This window comes from Caloenas nicobarica, chromosome 7, assembly GCF_036013445.1.
Source record: "Caloenas nicobarica isolate bCalNic1 chromosome 7, bCalNic1.hap1, whole genome shotgun sequence".
Classification (NCBI taxonomy): Eukaryota; Metazoa; Chordata; class Aves; order Columbiformes; family Columbidae; genus Caloenas; species Caloenas nicobarica.
The window spans coordinates 4059860-4081610 of NC_088251.1; the positions used below are offsets into that span (position 1 = coordinate 4059860).

The 21751-nt window shown below is 46.8% G+C and overlaps 2 protein-coding genes across 2 annotated transcripts in view; one reads left to right on the forward strand and one right to left on the reverse strand.

Annotated features, from left to right (window-relative positions):
* LHPP (phospholysine phosphohistidine inorganic pyrophosphate phosphatase) overlaps window positions 1-4724 on the reverse strand; it is a 77286-nt gene extending 72562 nt beyond the window's left edge. Inside the window, exon 1 of the mRNA XM_065639159.1 lies at window positions 4573-4724. Coding sequence (XP_065495231.1) covers window positions 4573-4688 — 116 coding nt within the window. The 5' untranslated portion in view covers window positions 4689-4724. The remainder of the gene's footprint in view (window positions 1-4572) is intronic.
* Window positions 4725-8828: 4104 nt separating this feature from the next.
* NKX1-2 (NK1 homeobox 2) lies at window positions 8829-10637 on the forward strand. The gene is made up of 2 exons (XM_065639431.1): window positions 8829-9060; window positions 10063-10637. The coding sequence occupies exons 1-2, from the start codon at window positions 8829-8831 to the stop codon at window positions 10635-10637; spliced, it is 807 nt and encodes a 268-aa protein (XP_065495503.1).
* Window positions 10638-21751: the final 11114 nt, after the last annotated feature.

Here is a 21751-nt window from a genome sequence, read left to right on the forward strand (position 1 = left end):
GTGGCGATCCGGCTGAGGATATGCAAAGATTCGGGCTCGATCCTAAGATTCCAAACTGAGTTCACCAGACATGAAAGATGGGGAAAAAAGAACAGTGGTAAACTGAGACAAGTCTCAGTTCAAAAGCACAGAACAAGGCAGAGTGCTGCTCATCTGCTTCAGGGGTTTATCAGTATTTGCACAGGGTAGTGGATGAACAAGTACCCTTAGTAAGTATCACTGTAATATCTTCTATTATTCTTCATTGGTAAATATTTGTACAGCTCATAATTGTGCTGACAGACAGCAAGTAGCTCAAGACCCTAAAGGTTAATGATGTTTAAATTCCAAAAGTGTAAGCACTTACTCATGCAATTTGTGCAGACAGCACTCGCGGCACCCACAACTTCACGGACACGGATCTTTTTAAAACAGCAACGAGCATCGCTGATTAGGAAAGCAAACATGGGTTAGGAAGGCCCACAGCTAGTGTTAGAGACTGGAAAGGAGCTGTGACAACCCTGCACCCCTGAGCACCAATTCCCGGATTTCTGGCTCTGCCACTGAACAGCTACACGACTACACAGAACCGCTTCATCTTTTTGTGGCTCTGCTGCTTCCGAAAGGGCAGGTTACAACAAAGATTTCCTACTCCTCGTCGCGCACACACACTTTCAGATGGCTCTTTGTAAACTCACAACCGTCCCACCCGAACCCCCGCATGCTGAATTGCTTTACAGTTCCAGTTCCGCTTGTTCTCCTCGCAATCTTCTCCTTGTTAGGCTCTCCGGGTATTTTATTTTAACGCGACTGTCCAGCTGCTCCACAGCCTCCCTGCTCCCCAGATTTCCGTTGCTCTTTTAAAGGACCCCGTGGAAAGTTGCGCCAACAGATGCACTATATGGGCCAAACAACAGGATGTTGTAAATGTCCAACCACTGTGTGCTTTTCATATGGATATGCTAATGGGCAGGCTATCAGCACACAGCTGTAAATGCAAATAACAGAGCACAGCCTGAGCATCTTTTATAGATGTTTAACCACCTTCTGTCTTGTAAGAGACCAGCTCCCCGCTATTTGTAAGATAAAAAGTGAATAGCTCACCTCGTGTCAACGCTGTGTAAATCAATTAAGGTGATAACAGCGCAGCACAGAGGAGCTGTTAAGGCTGGCTCCAGAAGAAGCCTTTAAGTCACCGACCGGCTTTCTGATCTTGTCCGTGGGCTTTTCGATCTGCTCCACAGCATCTGCCACTTCACCACAGACACTCGGAAAAGATGGGCTTTATCTGACTCTGTTATAAGGATTTTTTTAAAAACATGAACAAACATATGGCACAGTAAACTAAACAATCAAGAAACATTACGGGGTAAAAGTTTTAAAGGGCCAAATTATCTGATCAGGCTGCTTTTGGATTTTGTAGTCATCCAACAGCTCAATATCCCCACCTAAAGTCAGATTTAATTACATTCCCGGCACCTTTGCTTCTGGGTTAAACCAGGACTAACGTCCTTAGGCACACGTGTGCCTGTCTGCTGTAGTTCGGCCAAATAACAGACCCAGATTCACCTCGTCGTCACCAGAACGCAGGAGATCTGCTCTGCACAGCAAATACGCCTGTGGTTCATCCTTTCAGCCTCCCATTCACCAATTCCCTTTCAGCGCACACTGAATCCTGAAATACTTAACAGGTAAAACTTATCAGAGATGCAGGTAAATTAGCAATAAATGAAGTTGTAACACTTAGTGCTTCATCACAAGTTACACCAGTTTGGAAAGTGACTCCCGACGTTTTCCTCGGGAGGGTCCCTACAGCACAGGGAACTGAGCATCATCTTGGTCAGGATGGTTCAGTGTCCGTCAGCTCCTCTGGTCATTTTTCTGCTCCATCTGACTGTACTGTTAGCTAAAAACAAGCAAGAGACCAGCACCCCCTTTGCAGCCATCATAAATATAAAACAGGCCAAATTCCGCCAGCAAAAATTACACTGCCAGTCTTTCAAACACTAACTGAAATAACTGCATAGCAGAATTTGGCTGAAAACAAGAAAAATAATGCAGAAAAAGTAGTTTTAGTGGAGTTGAAACGGCTTGAGCTATCTGAAACCAACAGCAAATGAAGATGTTTAATTATGTTTTTTATTGGTGTGTGCTATGTGTTGTTACACGAAGTTAATTGCTGTAACGGTGTGGGAGATGATGTAGCAAGGCAATCTGAAGAGAACGGGTCAGCCGGCAGATTATCAGAGTCCGTATCTGTAGTATGAACTATCAAAATGGTATTTAAGACTCCTATTGGACATATATATGCGCTACAAGACTTTAGACATCTATTTTAGGGAAAGATCCTATCAATTTGAATTAGTTATAAAGTTCCTAGCTATCTGCAATTATGACTTTTTAATTGATACAAAAAAAAATTAATTAATTTTAAAAGAGCCACTTTTAGCTTTAATCCATCTGCTTTATACCACCGAGCTGTACTACGACGCAGACACAAATATTAATGACCAACTGGCAATAGGATAATGAGTCAATAAAGACTTTAAATGGTGTGAGCCAGAACAATTACCAGCCTAACAGGCAGATAAATAAGGCTACTTGACTTTACCCAAGGAAAATGATTGTTCTTAACCACTTATACTGGATGACCTGAACAAAATGTTTGGGTTTTTCTTCCTTCCTGGCGCTTTTCCACGCTCGGTCCTGCTGTCCCCAATTTCCACAGCTACGACCGCAGCTTCTCCATTGCTTATTGATATGAAACTCCTCAGAGCCCACGTGTGCTAAAAAAAACCATCACGTTCTCAACACCCTCCTTAGGAAACCAGCCTCATGCACAGAGCTGCAGAGAAGCCCCACGGACATTTCCAGTATTTCAAGAGAAAGCCCCTAATATCTTACATTTAGCCCAAGGCTAGAATTTTACTGTTGTTTCATCAGCATATTTCTGACATAGCCCTAAGTTAAACTGCAGTTTACGTTGCCTCCATGCGGGAGCTTTCAGCAAATGCAGTGGCAAAAGTCATTAAATAACAGCCTGCAACCTGACGGGAAATAAAGTTTAAAAACCTAGGAGGAAAAAAAAAGTGTCAAAAGCATCTGGAGAACGGCAATGCGGATATTATTGAATATGTCCTGGTTTTTAAAGGAATGATCTGATCTCCAACAGCAGTTATACAGTTGTTAATTAGGTTTGGGCTGGATGTGCCTGCTATGATCTGGGCTGCCCCACGATACACGCTGCAAACCCAGCAGACGTGACGGTCCCAGCAGAACGTGCCAGTTGGCAAGAGAGGTTCAGGTTGGACATGAGGAAAAGGTTCTTCACCCAGAGGGTGCTGGACACTGGAACAGGCTCCCCAGGGAGGTGTCACGGCCCCAGCCTGACAGTGTTCAAGAAGAGACTGGACAACGTCCTCAGACACACGGTGTGACTTGTGGGGTGTCCTGTGCAGGGACAGCAGTTGGACTCGATGATCCTTGTGGGTCCCTCCAACTCAGGACAGTCTATGAGTCTACAAAATGAGAGGAGGGTGGTAAGATGTGTTCTCCCGGAAGATGGAGAGCAGAAGACTCTGGCCCTGGGGGACAGAAGCCGCAGAGATGCTCGCCACGCTGGCTGCCAACACACTGGCTCAGTATTTCGACATTTAAAACATCTCAAGTGGGGTCCGCGCAGCAGCGCTCGCCACATGAAATGCACCTGGATTCTCTGCAGCGGTTTAGTGAAACATCACACAGACCCAAAAGGCTCTTCCAGAAACCCACGACCTCCTGCAGCGGGACAGACTCACAAATCAATATCTTTAAACAAAGAGGGTCCTGCAGCCATCGCTCTCCTCTGGCCCCATCCTGCCCCTGTGGGCAAGCAGGGCTGATACAGACACAAGTCAACCTAGTTAACTGAAGTCAGGTAAGTTAAATAAATGGAATCACTGTCCGTTTAGCTGCAGTTGCTTAGCTTGTGTTAACTAGATTACATTACTCAGCTCGAAGCGAGGGAGTTCACTACCTGCGGGCGCTGGCGAGTAACTCGCCACGAAAATATTTTGCTTTTGAGTCACTTATAAGCCGGGCAATCATTAACTGTAGCACCGAAATGCTCCATTTCTGCTGGGCTGCAGGTTCTCTGCTAGAAATCTCAAGCTAATTCGACAGCAAAGCTCATCAACTTACAGAAGCACCACGCCAGCGCGGGCAATATTTTAAGAATTATTACTGGGGGAACATACCAGACCCCCTATATACTGCTGGATCTTAATACATGTGCGATGATGACAGTAAATACAAAATGAAGCTGCGCTGCTCCGCGCTCCTTCCCCATCAGCTCAGGGACAGCAGCTCCACAAACCCTTAAATAAGCCTAAAAAGCCACGAAAGTGCCTCAAAACGTTCGCGGTTGTGTTCATGTTCCGCCCAGCTCGGCACAGCGAACCGGGGGCTGCGCAGCCGGGCTGGTTTTGAACCCCGAACCTCGCCGGTGTTCGGCTGTGAGGCCCAAAGCCCAGGGCTGGGAGTGCGCTGTGTATTTCGGGGTCGTCCCGCCATGTTCCGAGGTGCCCCCCTCCGGCTCCTCCCCCGGGCACCCACCTGCTCACGGCCTCCACCGAGCCGGCGATGGGCACCCCGCCGCCATCGCCGCTGTCGTACAGCACCCCGCTCACATCCAGCAGCAGCCCCCGCACAGCCCGCGCCCAGGCCGCCATCGCCGAGCCGAGTCCAGCCGAGTCCAGCCGAGTCCAGCCGAGCCCCGCCGAACCCCGCCGAACCCCGCCGAGCCCCGCCGAACCCCGCCGAGCCCCGCCGAACCCCGCCGAGCCCCGCCGAGCCCCGCCGAGCCCCGCCGAACCCCGCCGAGCCCCGCCGAGCCCCGCCGAGCCCCGCCGAACCCCGCCGAGCCGCGGGCGCTGCTGGGAAGTGTAGTCCGGGCAGGGAGCGGGGAGGCCGCGGTGACCCCCGCGGATTCGTTCCGCCCCCGCAGCGCTTAGGTTGGATATTAAGACAAATTTCTTCATGGAAAGGGTTGTCAGGCACTGGAACAGGCTGCCCAGGGCAGTGGTGGAGTCACCATCCCTGGAGGGGTTTAAAAGACGTTTAGATGAGGTTCTTAAGGACATGGTTTAGTGCTAGCATTGGGTTAACAGCTGGACTCGATGGTCTTAAAGACCTTTTCAAACCAAAATGATTCTATTTTTTTTTTTTTTAAACACAGGTGGACGCACAGACCAAGGTTGGTTTTCCCTGTAGAGCACCGGGGCTGCCCGCTGCCAACAGCCCGAGGACAGGACGGGAAACAAACCGGCAATAGCAAACCAGCCCGTTGAGCCAACGAGTGCCAGCGCTCATTCCCTGTCTCATGATAAACTCCCTCAGACGTCGCTTTCTTCAGGAAAAATCTTCCATCCTCTGAAACACACACGTCACCTGAGTCAGATGCTGTTGAAAGTAAAGGCAACACACGTGTTGTCTTAAAAATTAATACTGCTCTCGTCATTTCTGGGAGGACTTGGGACCATCAGCGATACCTTTGCACGGGCACACCAGGTCTTGATTTGGGTCAGACTTTTCCGAAGCGCCGAGGATCTTGTTGTGTTTCCATCCCGCAGTTTCCCTTGGGAGCAGGAGCGTGGTGGGGTGGCCACCGGTGCCAGGATGGGTCCCCACGCCGCTGCCCCGGCCACCGCGGAGCTCAGATTTGCTGAGCACCCCAAACCACAGCCTGCGGGTCTGGGGAATTGACCTAGAGCAGGATTTGGCCCTTGGGGAACAAGGCGCTGATCCACACAGCAGCAGAAGCCTGATGAGACCCACCTCAGCTGTGCCCTGCCCTGGTGGTATCTTCTCATACATGCCCAGTGCTTCATATAGACAATTGAGAAAAAACCACCGGCTCATCATATAAAGAACTGAACTGATCCCCTCCGTTTTATAGTCACAGATAAGATTTTATCAACTGTGTTCCAGCTTTAAAGATAATATTGTTTTCTCCCTCGATAAAGTCCAAATATTTTCTTATTGCTAATACTATCAATAGTGTGCCATGACTCCCAGAATACATAAAGAGCTGTGGTGGAATTATAGCCCACTTTGTTTAAGAAAAGCAGAGGAGCCTTGGCAGCATTGATTTGCATCACCGATCCTGGAATAGCCTCTGGCTTCTCCTTAAAGATAATATCTAAACTGTGAAATTCATTAAATAGACCCAGAAATGGATCAGGTTATTTAAAACAACATCACTAATGGCGCAATATCTCAGCTGTCTCCACCGATGGTGAACATTGTCTTGGATAGTGTTATCAGTCCAGGACACCCGCTATGAATATTGATCCGCAGCTTGTTACAGCCATCACTTGCCGTCAGGACAGGTCAGGGTTGAAACCCACCTAGCATCAAAGCAATTTAGAGACAGCACTTGGGCTGAATTTTAATGCTTCAGCTGGGAAACGGACCAACTTCAGACAGACTGCTAAAACTAATCCATGAACGTCTGCTTTTTTGTATGTGCCTTTCTACCTGCATGCATGTTTGCAGGTTGGTGTGCATGCACGTGTTAAAATGATATTTAAAGATGTGTGCTAGCTCATAAATTAATCCCAAGGCTACAATTTACTTTCTCAACTCCTGCAGACACAACAATTCGAACAGAAGTATTTGTAGTCTCACATATAGCAGATAAGAATTTTTTTTCTACCAAACATAAAAAATGTCTGGCACTGCCAAGGCTTGTAGGTATTCTCAAAAGAAAGTGAGCCACGCACCTATTTACCATACCATAATACCTATGATTTCTCCATGTAGTTTAAAACTAGTGTTGAGCCACAAAAAGAATCTTGTTTCAAAAACATTAATAGGATCTGCATTAAGACTTCAGATCCATTTTCTTTATATGATCTCACTTCTGAAATATGCTGTCCAGCACATGCAATTGCACCTCTCCCCGCCCTTCTCCTTCTTCTGAACCTCAAGGAACTTTAAATAAATAAGCAATACTTAACTAGCACACAGCAGTGTTTTGCTGTTCATCACCGCCTTCATTTTCATGCAGGGTGCACCCCCAAAAATAAGCTTTATCAGTCGGTAGCTTTAGCACGTGAACTTCTCAGGACAGAGCTCCCTTCTATTCTATGCACTCCTGGTATCTCATCCTAGAGTCCAGTGCCAAATGGGCTCTTGGATGCTGCCACCACATAATTAACAATAACAATTACTTGCAATCACATTGCCCTGCACATCCTCATCTCATCTTCCTGCTCTCCCATCATCTTAAGGCCTTTGCAGGGGCAAACGGAAAGGCCAGTTCTGCTGAGGCTGAGACATCTGTGAAGAGGAGGAGGATTCTGTTTTGCACCTCTTCCTGGGGATAAAAGCAGATTCCCACCAAGAAGTGCCTCCCCCGGCCTCCTCCAGCTGAAGGGTGCCCCTTCATCTGCACCTTGGCCTCATTCACAGAACAAACAAAATGCAGAAACTCTAAAGAGAGGGGAAAGCATTCTCCTGAACAGATACAGATGTACAGAAATACATTTCTAGCAAGTTTTTCGTAGGCTGGCTAGAAGTGGTCATGGTCATGAGTCTGGTGCGGGCTTGACCTGCTGTGGCCTTTGCTGTCCCAGTTACAGGTGTGATCATTTCCACTCAAGGCAACGGGGGTTGGTCAGGGGGGCAGGTAGTCCCCCAGCATGGGCATGCCTCAGTTTCCCTGCCTATAAACTGGGAATAGTGTGAACACCACAGGTGAGTTACAGGAGTTAGGACCAGCCCTTGGCCCAGAGTCCGAACTAGTCTGACCCTGAGCTGACCCAAAATGAGAAGCTGCTCATTTCTCCCTGTAGTTTCACATCTGAAACAGTGGCTGCTGGCAGGATTGCTTCAAGCCTGGAGCCTGTTCAGTATCACAGAGGGATGCAGGAGCCCGTCTCTCCTCTCTGGGTCCCTCTGAGACATGAAGCTCTCCCTGCTGGACACCGCTGTTCCAGGGGATCTGCGGGTCGTCAGCAGAAGGGACGGCGATGGCTGGGGGCTCTCCAGACCCTGGCAGAATCACAGAATGTCAGGGACTGGAAGGGACCTCAAAAGCTCATCCAGCCCAATCCCCCCGCCGGAGCAGGAACATCCAGATGAGGTTACACAGGAAGGTGTCCAGGTGGGTTTGAAAGTCTCCAGAGAAGGAGACTCCACAACCTCCCTGGGCAGCCTGGTCCAGGCTCTGTCACCCTCACTGAGAAGTTTCTTCTCGAATTTAAATGGAACCTCCTGTGTTCCAGTTTATACCCATTGCCCCTTGTCCTATCATTGGTTGTCACTGAGAAGAGCCTGGCTCCATCCTCGTGACACTCACCTTTTATATATTTATACACATTAATGAGGATGCCCCTCGGTCTCCTCCAAGCTAAAGAGACTTAGCTCCCTCAGCCTTTCCTCATAAGGGAGATGCTCCACTCGCTTAATCATCTTTGTGGCTGCCACATCCCATCGCATCCCCGCACTGGGGGAGCGCCACCAGCCCACCTCGCCGCGCTTCCCCCCTCCCACCCCCAAATAGGGGTTGGCAGGTAACGGGAAAGCCCCATCCCCGGGAGTTTGGGCTGGAGGGATGGAGCCAGCGCGGCGGATGGGGTGGGGGGCTCGGAGGCGGCGTGCCAATGGCTGCGCTGCCCCCTCCTCTGCCCCCACCCCGCCGCCGGCCCCTCCGCCCTCCCCGCCCGACCCTCCTCCCCGCCGCTCACTCCGCGCCCAGGCGTGCGGCTCGGGAGGCGGCCCCGCTCCGCGCCCGGCGCAACCTCCGCCGGCTCCGCGCTTGGGAGCCAGCAGGTCTCCGGGAAAGCGCTGGAGGGTGAGGGGGGGGAATGCCGGAATGCCCGGACCGCGGGGCCAAGGCGGCCCCCATCCATCATAAAATCTCCTTCTCCGTCTTAGACATCCTGGATCCCCAGAAATTCAGCAAGAGACGCGAACCGGCCGCGGGGAGCTGGGGCAGCGCCCCCCGCTCGGGCGAACGGGAGAAAAGTTTGGGAAGAGTTGAAGTAGGAAAGGACGCTGCTGCTCCCGGCAGCGGGAGGAATAAACTAGAGGCACATGGTAGGAACGCGCTCGAGTTTCTCCGGCCGGCGCTGGCGGGGCGAGCAGGTGGAGGCGCCGGCAGACGGGGATCCCCGGTCCCCCTAAGCCCGGCGGGGTGCGCTCCCGTGCGGGGCTCCCGCAGGAAGATGGAACGGGGCAGCGTGGGGGAAGCGGGGGGCTGGAGCTCTATTTTAAGTCTCGATGATGCACAGGGAAAAGTTCTCGGTGTTTCCCTCCCACCCCCGGCCTCCCGGTGTGCGGGGCATCCTCCGCCGCCCGAGGAGGACGGGGCATCCCAGGGCGTTTCAGCACCCCACCCCGGCCCCAGACGGCCCGCGGCTCTTGCCAGGGCACCGCACGGGGTATTTTTCCCCCAGCACGATGGCTCCCGGCCGCTCCTTTCCCCGAGGCGGGAGGGGTCGGCTGCCCCGGCCCCCCGGCCGGCAGCGGGACGGGTAATTGCTTAGCCCGTCCCCACCGGAGGATGCCTGAGCTCCCGTTGATCGATATCCTATTACCGACTCCCGCCTATCTCCTGCCCGCAGCTTGCAGGTGCCCACTTCAAACCTCCTTCCCCCGGCCTGATCCTAATATTGTTCGATTAAAACTTACCTTTAATAGATGACATCTATCGATCTGGCCCTCGCAAATCTGAAACTCCATTAGCGCGGGGATGGGGAGGGGGGGAGGGGATTTATTTCGCTTCAGAAGGGGACTTTAATAACTTCTTTTTTAATTGGTAAGAAATCCATATCGACGCCCCCCCCGCTCCTTGCCCCAGATGCGATGGGAACACGGAGGGGCTCTCGCACGACGGGCGAGTTGGGTTTTTTTTGTTTCTCCTTTATTTTATTGTAACGATTGCCCTTATTTTCTCAAGTTAGAGGGGGGGTGATGGAGAAGCAGCGCCGGGTTTCGAGGGGTGGCAGGTGGCTCGATGCTCGGTGAGGGGCGGGAGGAGGGTGCGCGGCCGCCTCCCCGACGTGTCCCCCTCTGATGAGCGCCGCCATCTCCCCTCAGATACGCACTCCCCGGCGGAGAGCGGCGCCGAGGCAGCGGGACAGGAGCCCGAGGACGGGACCGGGGACGGGACCGGAGGCCGGCCCGCCTCCCACCCACCCGGTCCGGAGGAGCCGGGCTCGCCGCGGGGCGGCAGGCGGCGGCGGGCCGAGGCGGGATGCGGAAAACCTCGGCGGGCACGGACGGCTTTCACCTACGAGCAGCTGGTGGCCCTGGAGAACAAATTCCGAGCCACCCGGTACCTGTCGGTCTGCGAGCGCCTCAGCCTGGCGCTGTCGCTCAGCCTCACCGAGACGCAGGTGAAGATCTGGTTCCAGAACCGACGCACCAAGTGGAAGAAGCAGCACCCGGGGGCCGACGGCGCGGCCACCGCCGCATCCTCCCCCGTGGCGGCGGCGCCGGGCGGCAGCCCCAGCCCGCCGGCTCCCGGCGCTTTGCCCTTCCAGACTTTCCCTTCCTACGCCGCCGCCAACATCCTCGTCCCGCCGGCCGCCCCCTTCCCGCTGGGCGGCGGCGCCTTCGCTCCCTTCCTCGGCCCCGCGTACCTCGGCCCCTTCTACGCCCCGCACCTCTGAGGCGGACGGACCCTCCCCCTGTACCCCGGGAGCCAGACACGGTCCTTCTGTCCAAGCGGGGTGCGACGGCTTCGCTTCTGGTGGTTGCATGACGATTTGAAGTGTAAGAAAGTCGATTTTTTTTTTCCAGGCGTCACAGCAGCATGTTTAAGGTACATACGTTGTCAAAGAGAAACAAACCCCACTGTGGCCACCGGATTTTATTAGCACGTTTGAGATGTAATTATAGGCGTTGGAGATGGGAAAAGTAAACCTCTTTACACATGGCTGACACTAATTCCCTCCAGATTCTTCTCCAAGTTCCTCTTTCAAACGCTCCTCGTTGCCGTTTGGCTTGCCAGCACGTCTCAAACCTCGAGAGCTGTGGCACTTGTTCCTGCTGCTGTTCTGCTGATGGTACATGCCAATGTTTCAAGTCCCAGGGATGCTCGCCAGTGAAGTCCCCAGGCTCTGAATTTGCTCGTAGGACTAGGTCGTTCCCTGTTTGACCCATGTTTTATTGCCATTTCTGACTTCTGACCTGAAATCTGCAAGCCGTGTACTTGTGGTACCCTACCTGGAGGAGAGTTTTTCATTTTGTCTGAGAAGGTGTAGGAAACTGCAGCTCCGTGTCGTCAGGCGACGAGCAGAAAATCTGCGCGGTCAGTGGGAAAATACTCAATTGCTGCTGATACCCACGTCCCTGCTGTCTTTTTCAGTTCATTCCCAGTGACTTCAGAGGTTTTGGATGAGATGTCTAAAGATCATTCTTTTTGCAGAGAACAGTTGTTCTTGTAATAACACAGCATTAGTGCCAAATGAGGCAGAAAAGAAAACATAAATCAGAGAAAATGATTACATTATTCATATCTTTAAAAATGGGGCATTCGTGGTAGAAAACAAGTAAAACGCAGAATTTCCAGCATGCTGAGACTTATTTTCCATAACAGAGAAACACATGCTTTTTGGTTTTTTGCTTTTTTTGGAGCATTTGTTGGAAGGGAAAATCACATTTCATCTTCATCGTTACAAGCACCGGAATGCAAAGGAATTTTAGCTGGGGGCTTATCTGTCCCTGAATGGATGGGAAGTAATTGGTTTAAAAAAATCTGTCTCATGCAGTTTTACAAATTCTTACAACACGCTGTTCCAAGACTGTATCCCTGCGGTCTCTTGCAGCGCTTTAAAGTATGCATTGGCTCTCCAACCAAAAAACATGGCACATAAATCCTATCTAGCTCTTCTTGTGTTTGTCTAAATAAAAAGGTTTTTTTAAATTATTCTGTGTTTAATTGTTTTTAATTGTACTCAAAGTAGCTGGGCTGTTTCCTCACTGGGTGTGGATCACCCTGCTTTACAGAAATCACCTTCCTGAACTTCAGATTTGCAGGGGTGAGACTTGCAAGGCCAGGCTTGAGGAACAGTGTCTGTCTGCATCCTGTTAGGCCGGCAAGACCACTCACTGAAACTGCCTTTCCATGCCAAAGAGGAGTTATTCAGTGTCTTCTCAATTATTTGTGTAACTCTTAACAAAACACAAGGTTCGCCTCAGGTCGTGGTGTTGGAAGTCATAACTACTGCGTGAATGTAGTTACTTGCAGGTTAATTGAAGTAACTTTTTAACCCTAATTTGACTTACGTCTGGCCCGGGTGTCTGGGCCATCAGGGTGCAACGCTGCCAGCAAACTGGCCATCCATTTCTGGCTGCCTGGAGTTAATTAAGAAAGGTCTTCTAGCAGGCTTGTCTAGTCCGTGGTCGCTGCCTCAAGTTAGGACTGGCCAGACCTGAACCCTCTTGATCAATTTGTGGCCTCCTACTTGTGATTGTCGTCACTGTGCATGCAAAAACTGGTTCTTGGTTTTGCTGTTCATAAACCTTTTCAAGGCTCTGTGGTTTGTCAGCAATTTTGCCTTTGGCAAAACTATGTTAGTTTTATAGGAAATCTGAATACTTCATTAATACTTGATTCCTTAGCAAGAAATGCCAGCTCTTTTTTCTTTCCCCACTACTCTGTTTAGTCACTTCTATAGTCTCAGATTCACAAAGACGTTTTACAGCTGATTTCAGAGAACGTATCGGTCATGGTTCCCACTTTGCATGACCTTCACCTTTGCGCAGCGTTGGAAGGGTGACAAGTAGAAATGGCACTGCAGATTTTGTAGCAGTGCAGATTTTTGTGGCCACCAAAGCATTTCTGGCTAAATGCTTCCGAGCCCTTCGGACAGACCCTTCCCCTCCTGCTTTGTTGAAGAGGTGGCTGCTCGGGTGGGTGATTTCTTTGGCTTCTCGTTAAGGATGTGGTGACTGGCCACTTGTTACAGCTGTAATTCAAAGCAGTCCTGGAAATAGCAATTGCCCTCCAACACCACGTTGTCCAGATTATGCTATTCACACTGGTTAACACTTTTGGAAATGCCCCACTGAGTATCCATTATCTCTAACAATTCTGAATACAGATTTGTGCAATATTGTCAAGCATAGACAAAAAATGACTTTACTCACAGCTCAATATAGATGTTAAAGGGAATCACAAGTAAGTCCCATGTGTAAAAAGCAAAAAATGCATCTATATTAAAGAGTTTCGAATACAAATGCTCCAGAGTGAGCAGGAAAGTTAGTAGCCTCCCTCATTCCCACCATGTAGTCCATAATAACTGTATCTGCAGTGAGCAGGAGTCAACAGCTGGTTTCAGACTGCCCAGACTACTGGGAACTTCTGGGTCATGCAACTCTAGCTAAAGCTTGGCTTGTATTCTCTTTGTTTCTGTTCCAGTAACATGGCAGGTAGGATGCTGGGCCTAAAATCTCACCTCCAGCAATGGCAAGTGCTTGGTGCTTCACAGGATAGCAAGAAAGCATATGCTATGCCTCAGCTGTAGAAAGGGAAAGCTCTTGACTCATACAGTGCTCATCTCTCGACAAAATAACCTTTGTTCATACCTTCTCTCTGCACAGGCAATATTAGTGGTCTAAGAACCACAAAAGTGCTTTGGAAATCATCTAACCTGATAATGAAAGAAGCACATGGGGTAATGCAGGGCATCACAGTCAGGGACATGTTAGAAATGTCAATTTAACTGGACTTTCAGATCTGTATTTAACAAACAAACAAACAAACCAAAACGAAGAAACAGCAACAACAAAAACAACAGGAAACTCATATGATTTGGTTTGCAAAGTCTGAAGAATACACTGAACTACCAAATGCATCGAGTAACAAAAGATAAAATATATTTATTGAAATGCCAGTGACCAAGCATTTTTCATGAAGAAAACCAATATGTTTTGTTGTGTAATATATGACTGGAAAATTAAACTAAAATCTATTTTGTCTCCCCCCGGCTCCCTTATTTGCTAGGAAATCTGTAATAAGCTAAGTGCTATCTACACGCAGGTTCCTGAGCTGAGGATAGAATCCCCTGGTTTCTACCTTTCCTCACTGAGATCAAGTAGGACCATTTCGGGAGAGGCAGGGAAGGCCAAAGACAAGGAGCAGACAGAGAGCTCAGAGGCCACCTACTGCTCCCTGCTTCTGGCAGAACAGCTCCTTCAGAAGACACATGGCCCGTGATTGTTGTTGTCATTGTGGAATATCCAAGTCCCACCTCCTGACGGCAGCACAGGTTGTATTTATGTTGAGAGATGTGTAGCGATGTCTTCTGGCAGTTGTTCTCTTGGCCATCTGCACCCACGAAGACCCACCTGTGTTGTGTGGGTGGCTGATTCACAGGAGATGCAAACACGGACGTTTGCTGTGGCCATGCCCTTTATCGACTGCCCAGCGGGCTCCAGACTGCTGAAGGCGTCGACTGGGAAGATCTGCGGTAAGAAACGTGGCAAATATTTCAAAATTATTTACTGTGGGCTGGATGCCAACTAGCAATATTTCTGCAGGATAGGCATGAAGCAGACTGAGTCCCTTTTAAAGCTGTGGATATTTAATTCTACGTCATATTACAACAACGGGGATGTGCAAACCCAGTCTTGGCATACTCAGTCCAACAACCGGACCTTTTTTATTGTTTACCTCATTTTATAAAACACCCCAGGTACTATCTCTGGCAATCTGCCAGTTCTAGACCACGTTCAGAAAAGCAATGAAAGTCAAGGTACCCAAGTGTTTACCAAAGGCCTCACAAAATATAACAGCTGATCTATTAAATGCCTCATCATCCCACTAAGCAGTCAGGTGACTCAGGAATGACTGAGAAGCGTTGCTTTGGTCCCATATACTCGTTAGGAATGAGATCAAAGTCTGATTTTCAGCAGCTTTACAACTCACAAGCAGACTAGACGTCTAGCAAAATATTTGGTGGGCGAGATCTTCCTGAAGAAAAATTGGTAATACAGCTCTTGCATCACTAGGCCTGAACACATTTTCTGTTTTCCAGTGTGATCTTAGATGAGCTGAAGTCACATTGAACAGACCTTTACAGCACTTTCTTGACATGGAAAACTCATGTTCCAGGCCCTATTTCTGGTAGTGTACTCAGTAAAAGTTTCTGGGAAGATAATGATGCATGTAACTAATTTATGAGCTGCACATTACAGGTTTGCTTTAGCCTCTCGGTTGGCATCTTTGCTGTTTTATTCACAGGAGCCGTTTTGTGGTTGCTGTGATTCATGTAGCCTGTGGCAACACTACTTTTGCTTACTGTCGTAGCACAAATATTAAGTTCAATTTCTCTTAGATTTTCCCATTCAAACACTGAAGAGTTCCCAAGCTCGCTTGTGATCATCTCATTTTCTTTGTTCTGTGTAATGCTATGTGAAAAACGTAATTAAAAGTGTGCATTCCATGGGGTTAGCCATGTTGCAACACTGCAGATGGAATTCAGTGGTATTCAGGATTCATGCTTTTTCACCAAGCAGCCTCTGTTATACTGAAATACGGTCGAAGACACCAGATCTATGTACAAGATCAATACAAATAAAATATTTTAATCCTTTCTACACATGCTGATTCATTATGGTAGCTTTGATCATGGAAACTATTGTACTGCTATTGTTTAAAGAAGGAAGCCTTAAACAGTCGTTTTTTTTTTTAAAAGGAGAATGTACAGAGATGCATAGACTTTGTAAAATAGGAACCTTAAAAGATGTCCGGTTTTTTATCTGTGGATCTTTAAGCACCTTGACATAACAAATTGAGAGTCAGCTGAGGTGAAACCTTGTCCTCTCAGGTTAGGTCAGTTCTATGGCGATGTCTCAACACGCAGTACCTGTGCTGATACCTCTCGTTTAGTGTTTGTGGGGAACTGTTAGACTGACAGCTTGTCTTGTCTGGAAGTCACGGGTATCAGTGAATTCAAGAAATACTGCATTTCACTGAAATTGCTACAGAAGAGCATTAGTTTCAAGAAATGATAAACAAGACACAGAGAGCAAAGAATGGATTAAATGCTCTACCGATTTATTTGTCCCTTCTAAGGAACAGCCGTATGATAGTTTAAGAGTAGGTAACTTCTGTCAAGATCTTTCTGCTTTCTGAAGATCTTCCTTTTGGCAATATGCTCTCCATATTTCTGATACCTCAAGTTGTGTGATTTTTTGAAAACAATTATTATGAAACAAATTATTTTAAAACAATGGACTTTAAAGCCAAGACTTTTGTCCTAATACGTATCAAGAAAACTTTTGTGAATTATGTAGTATTCTAGAAAATCTAAGGCTAGTTCAAAGTGCTGAGAGGGGAAGTTCAGGAGCTGACAGCATGTCATCCCGAGGTAATGACAAGTGGCAGATGATGCAATAGGTTACCTCGCTGATGTTTCACTGCAATGATGCCAAGCTAAAGTCTGACTGGGTTGAGGTATTTTGTTAGTTCTTCAGCTTTAGCCTACAGTAGCCCTGAGCAGATGAGTGCCCACCATTTAGGCAGTTTAGCAATCTTTGTCACAGCAATGTCAAACACTCGAACTGCAAGGCCGGCAGGGATGTGCAGTGGTAGAATTTTGAGGGGAGTTTCCCAGCTCCTGAGATAAATTGTATCCAGATGTTCAGTGCTCAGTCCTGAGATTAACCAAATTGACAAGATATTTATTCTTATTACACAGTTAGATGTATTTATGTTCATTTCCTGTGTGCTCTCATGACAGTTATAGCTGCCATCTGGGTCAGACTTTGAAAGTCTGTAGAGCAGGTAAAGCAGTTGGCTCTTCCAGAAATCACTGTCCTGATAAAATCCAAGAATGATGAATGGAAGTTAGGAAGGAGGTCTGCAGAATCCAAATCAAAATACATTTCTACAAGGAAGAAGCAAGGCACCTATGAGGCACTTAAAAGTGTGAGATTCAAACTGACTTAGTCTCGCTCAAATTTTCTTTGGATTTTATTTTACCATTTCTGATTTTTATGCTAGAAAATGACATTTATCAGGCTCCTGTGGCTACTCAAACTCCTGCACACTTTCTGCTCTCATGGATCTCACACTTGGATTGTTTTGCTGCTGGATTTGTAGGTTCACTGCTGTCAGAGTTGCACATCAGAACTAGACAAAAATCTAAAAGCAGTCACTAGTGAGCTGAAGATACACGGCTCTTTTAATCTGTCTTGGTACTTCTGAAAGTTTTTTTTCTCAAACTCTCTGTGTCATCTTGGTAGTGTGATGCCCAAGGAATGTGATGCTCACCAGAAATGTATGTAGAAAGGCTCTTTCATTTAATTAACTACAAGTTCAAGAAATAGAAGAGCTTATAATTTACCTTTAAACCTAAGTTTCACATACAAGTGAAATGTTTTATTTCATTTGTGGAAGGCTCTGGATATAGGCATCGATAAGCTGCAAAGGAAAGTAACTGACTGTAAGTTCAAGCATTGGAAACAATGCCTAACAGAAGACAATAACTTAAACTATTTTGATTCTATAATTCAGTTACCCATGCTCTCATCTAACAAACAGAATATCATTGAAATGTTTGTAAAATAAGCAAACATACAATTCAGGGAGGATAAGTATTAACTATAGCTCAAGGTTTATCTCGCAACAGGAATATCAGCTCTAAGGCTTGTTTGTGGTGCTTTAAGCTGGGTTAACTAACATTCATCCAATAAAACAGCACAATTTTGAGGCAGTTGTGCTATGCTTTACAAAACTATCTTGAAAGATATGAGCTAAAAAAGAAATCTCTAACTGAACTTGAGAGGCAGATATGCTTTGCACGCATTACAATTTGTTGCTCCTATGTTCTGACTCACTGCACTGTAAAATATTCTAGCTGTGCTGCAGGAAAGACTGAAGTTTCCTGTCCTGGAAGAAATGTCTTGATGTAGAATTCTGCTGTCAGTAAATAACCAGAATAACACAAACATGGGGCATGGAAAATCATTTTTCTATATAAGGCACTATCAAAATCTGCATAAACTTCAACTGTCAATGATGAAAATGAAAGATTGAAGTGTAAAAGTAGAAAATTCCTGAAATCACCTCATCTGTCCATTGGTATCTTATCACCATAGTAATAAAGCACCTTTATCTTCTTCTTGGGTCTTTTCCAGATCTACATTTTCAAATATCTGCCACAGGAAAGTCTTACCCCGGTGTAGGTTTGGTGACCAGACACTTTCTAACAGTGGGCAAACTAAGAAATGTCACTTGGGCTGTGTCCCTACACTCACACGTACATATGTGACAAAGTCCCTCACTGCGTACCGTTATTTTGTTGGTCCTCCTTCAGATGACACAAACATCTGCAAGGTTGGCCCGTATGGTACGTGACATCATCACACTCTTCTCAGAAAGCTGCTTGGTATGAAGCACCAGGACAGCGGCCAGACTGGGACTGCAGGTTTTCTCCGGGGCAATATGCTAAAGTTGGCCCTAAAATCTGCCTCTGGCTCAAAGAAACATAATTTTTTTGGCTGAGTGGCAGCACAGTTTCAACAAGAGGAGAAAGAGTGAAGAATACCCTTGTGGCTTTCCTAGAGATGGGAAGAGGGGTGGGAGTGTCTTTCTGCCAGCATTGGAGACTTGTATTGGTTTTAGCTAATTATGAACTTGCACCTTGAGCCTCGTGACTTGCATGAACTCCGAGGAGGCCGAGGCTGTAATTCCCTTGTATTGGCCTTACCTCTAAATAACCGCAATAACTGGGATGCAATTCCTCAGTCTCTTCACACGCCTAATTCCCGACGACTTCAATGAGCACTTCTGCCAGAGACAGAGCTGCAGAATTACTCCTAACAACTGGCATGACTTAACTTGTTCCTTCTTATAACTTTATAGTTTACTTACATGTCAAATTGTATTTCTTGGATAAGCACAATGAATATAATAACCCTCTTTCCTCAAGTAGGTCAAGATTTTCTTATTATCTGTGGGGCAAATAACTGTAAAATGCGAACATTTCATGTCTTATGTTTTTCATATTTTGGTTACTGTCACGTGGAGTCTTTTAGATAGCTACAGGTAACTAAATAGTACACATTAAGCTTCTGTTTTCCTTTTTAAAATCACAGGAAATACTACATCTAGCTGAGAGCAACTGCTTCATGACCTATGGTAATAGCTGCCACTGCACACAATATGAACAACTTAAAATTCCAACTTGATAGCATTTAAGGAAGAAAAGTGGATATTTTCTGTGTCTTGATGATAAGTGCCAAAAACAAAGGAGGAAAGAAAGCGAGTCACAGCAGGACTACACCGATCCTATATAAATCTGTGATCAAGCTTACATTAAGTAGGGGTTTGAAGTCACTCTTATGTTGAATAACTACATTCCAGTTGAGAGTTATTTCATGTTTGTAATTTTTTAATCTCAGAAACAGTCCACATCAGCTTTAAAAAAATACATTCACATGTAGTATCTATACATTTCAGACTATGTATTTGAGCACATAAACCTTTTTTTTTTTCTAAACTTTTCTCAGGCCTTGCAGAATCCAAAAGCAAGCAAGCCCTTTCTTGCTTGAGGGTTGTTTGTTTTTGAAATTCTGCATTTCAGACAGTAATGTGCAGTGTGCACTTGGATACAGGATCTCTGTTTTCCTGGGACTGAGGCTGGATGCCTGGCTTCTGAAATCACTTCTCAGGGCGCTATGGCCCCAGCTCCATGTGGCAGAGCCTGAACCCAGGATTCAGCACTTCAGCAATTCATCTTGCTTGCCTTTAGCTTGCATTCTTTTTCAAATGTGTATTTTCGTCATACAATATGTGCTATTTAACCCTTTCAACAAGTTCTGTCCTTTCTACATTTTTTTGCTTCCTCTGAAAAGTGCGTGGCTGGATGAATCTAAAACAGTGAGTGTCCTTGAGAAAAACAGCATTTATAGGCAGGTAAAAGGCTGTTCTTGAGTTGAGTGAGAATTCAGTCTATGAAAGATTAAAAGAATGTATTGCCCAGTATCTTATTTTTGTGGCTAAATAGGTGGAAGGCATCATTAGCATGACTTCAGCAAGCTGACAAGCTATCCAGCGTATTAATTAAATACCATAGTTTGAAAAAAAAAAAAAGGATGCTTAAACCTACATTTCTTACCCAGGAAAATCCCATCAATCTCACAGATTGCAAGTCTTGGCCTGTGTCCAACCAGGCCATTTAAGACATATGAGGATATGACAATGAAAATAATGTGTTTTTTTCCTTACACCAGAGATGAACTAGGACCAAGTATAACACTACAAACTGCTTATTCTTAGCCTTAAAACTTTAGGAGTTTCACAAAAAAAATTACACCTTTAACTAGAAATAAAGGGGTTTCAATAGCTCCTAGATAATAACTGCTGCTGGACTTAAGAAACTTGACACAGTACAACTATGTATTCATTCAACAGACATGACAGTGAAATGTGTTTCGCAATTAAGCGCCTAAGGTACAACTTTTTGGTGCTTTCTGGATTCAACTTTGGCAGAATTAGGCTAATAAGGGACATAAATATATTAGCAAATTGAGCCTAACTGTATGTGTATTTATAAAGAGCACAGTAGCATCTGTTCTACTCCCAGCCCTCGCTGCATCAAGCTGACTGCACACTGAGAAAATTTTCTCTGAGGGCAGTATTCTCCAAATGCATAAGCAGCGCTATTCCCTGACATCCAAGGTTTGAGCAATTTGGTTAGAAGAGATGTCAAGATTCAGGAATATTTTCAAACATAGGGTTGCTTTAGTGTGGGGAAGATATGCAAATTCTCTGTACTGTCAGCCTAGAATACCATGTTTTCTTTGTGGAAAAAATAAACTCTTTTCTAGTGTTGATAAACTTGTCAGGACAATTTATGGACAAAAAGCAAGAGGCACCCAGAAGTCATCACTGCCAAGATTGAGGTTTTGGGATTTCCTCCCCCATCCAGTAAGGTGGGTAAGATAAGAAGTGAAATACTCTCAGTATTTTTCTTTTGGATTAAAACCAGTAGTTTTTTTAAAAAACATGTAGTTATCAAACATACCTCACAGTTCCTTGTGAACACCCAGTTTTCCTGGTTACAAAATGCTCTCTAAGTGTCATTTAGCCTGGTCAGGGTTGTGCTGGCTGGTTGCAGCCTGTCCCTGCTCACCTGCTGCCTCCCAGCTCTGTGTAAGAGCACGCTGGGCCCTCCTGCAGCAGACCTTGTAGACCTCTTTCCCTCCAAAGGCAGCAGGGTGTGAAGATCGGAGCTCCATCAACACCATGCTATCAGACCAGCAGCCCATTCCTGGCACCGTACCACGCTGGAGGAACTTTGGCACAAGGTGGTGCATCCAGCGCATAGGCAGCAAACAGTTTGCACAGGAGCTACGTAAGGAACTCTTTAGCAAAATTAATTATAGAAGTTACTAGAACATCCTCAGCTGAAAGGGACCCACAAGGATCATTGAGTCCAACTCCTGTCCCTGCACAGGACACCCCACAGTTCACGCAATGTGTCTGAGGACGTTGTCCAGTCTCTTCTTGAACACTGTCAGGTTGGGGCCGTGACACCTCCCTGGGGAGCCTGTTCCAGTGCTCCAGCACCCTTTGGGTGAAGAACCTTTTCCTCATGTCCAACCTGAACCTCCCCTGGCACATTGTCTTGCCATTCCCTCGGGTTCTGTCATTGGTCACTAAAGAGAAGAGTTCGCTGCCTACCCTTCCTCCTCCCCTTGTGAGGAAGCTGTAGATTGCGATGAGGTCTCCCCTCAGTCTCCTCCAGGCTGAAGAAACCAAGTGACTTTA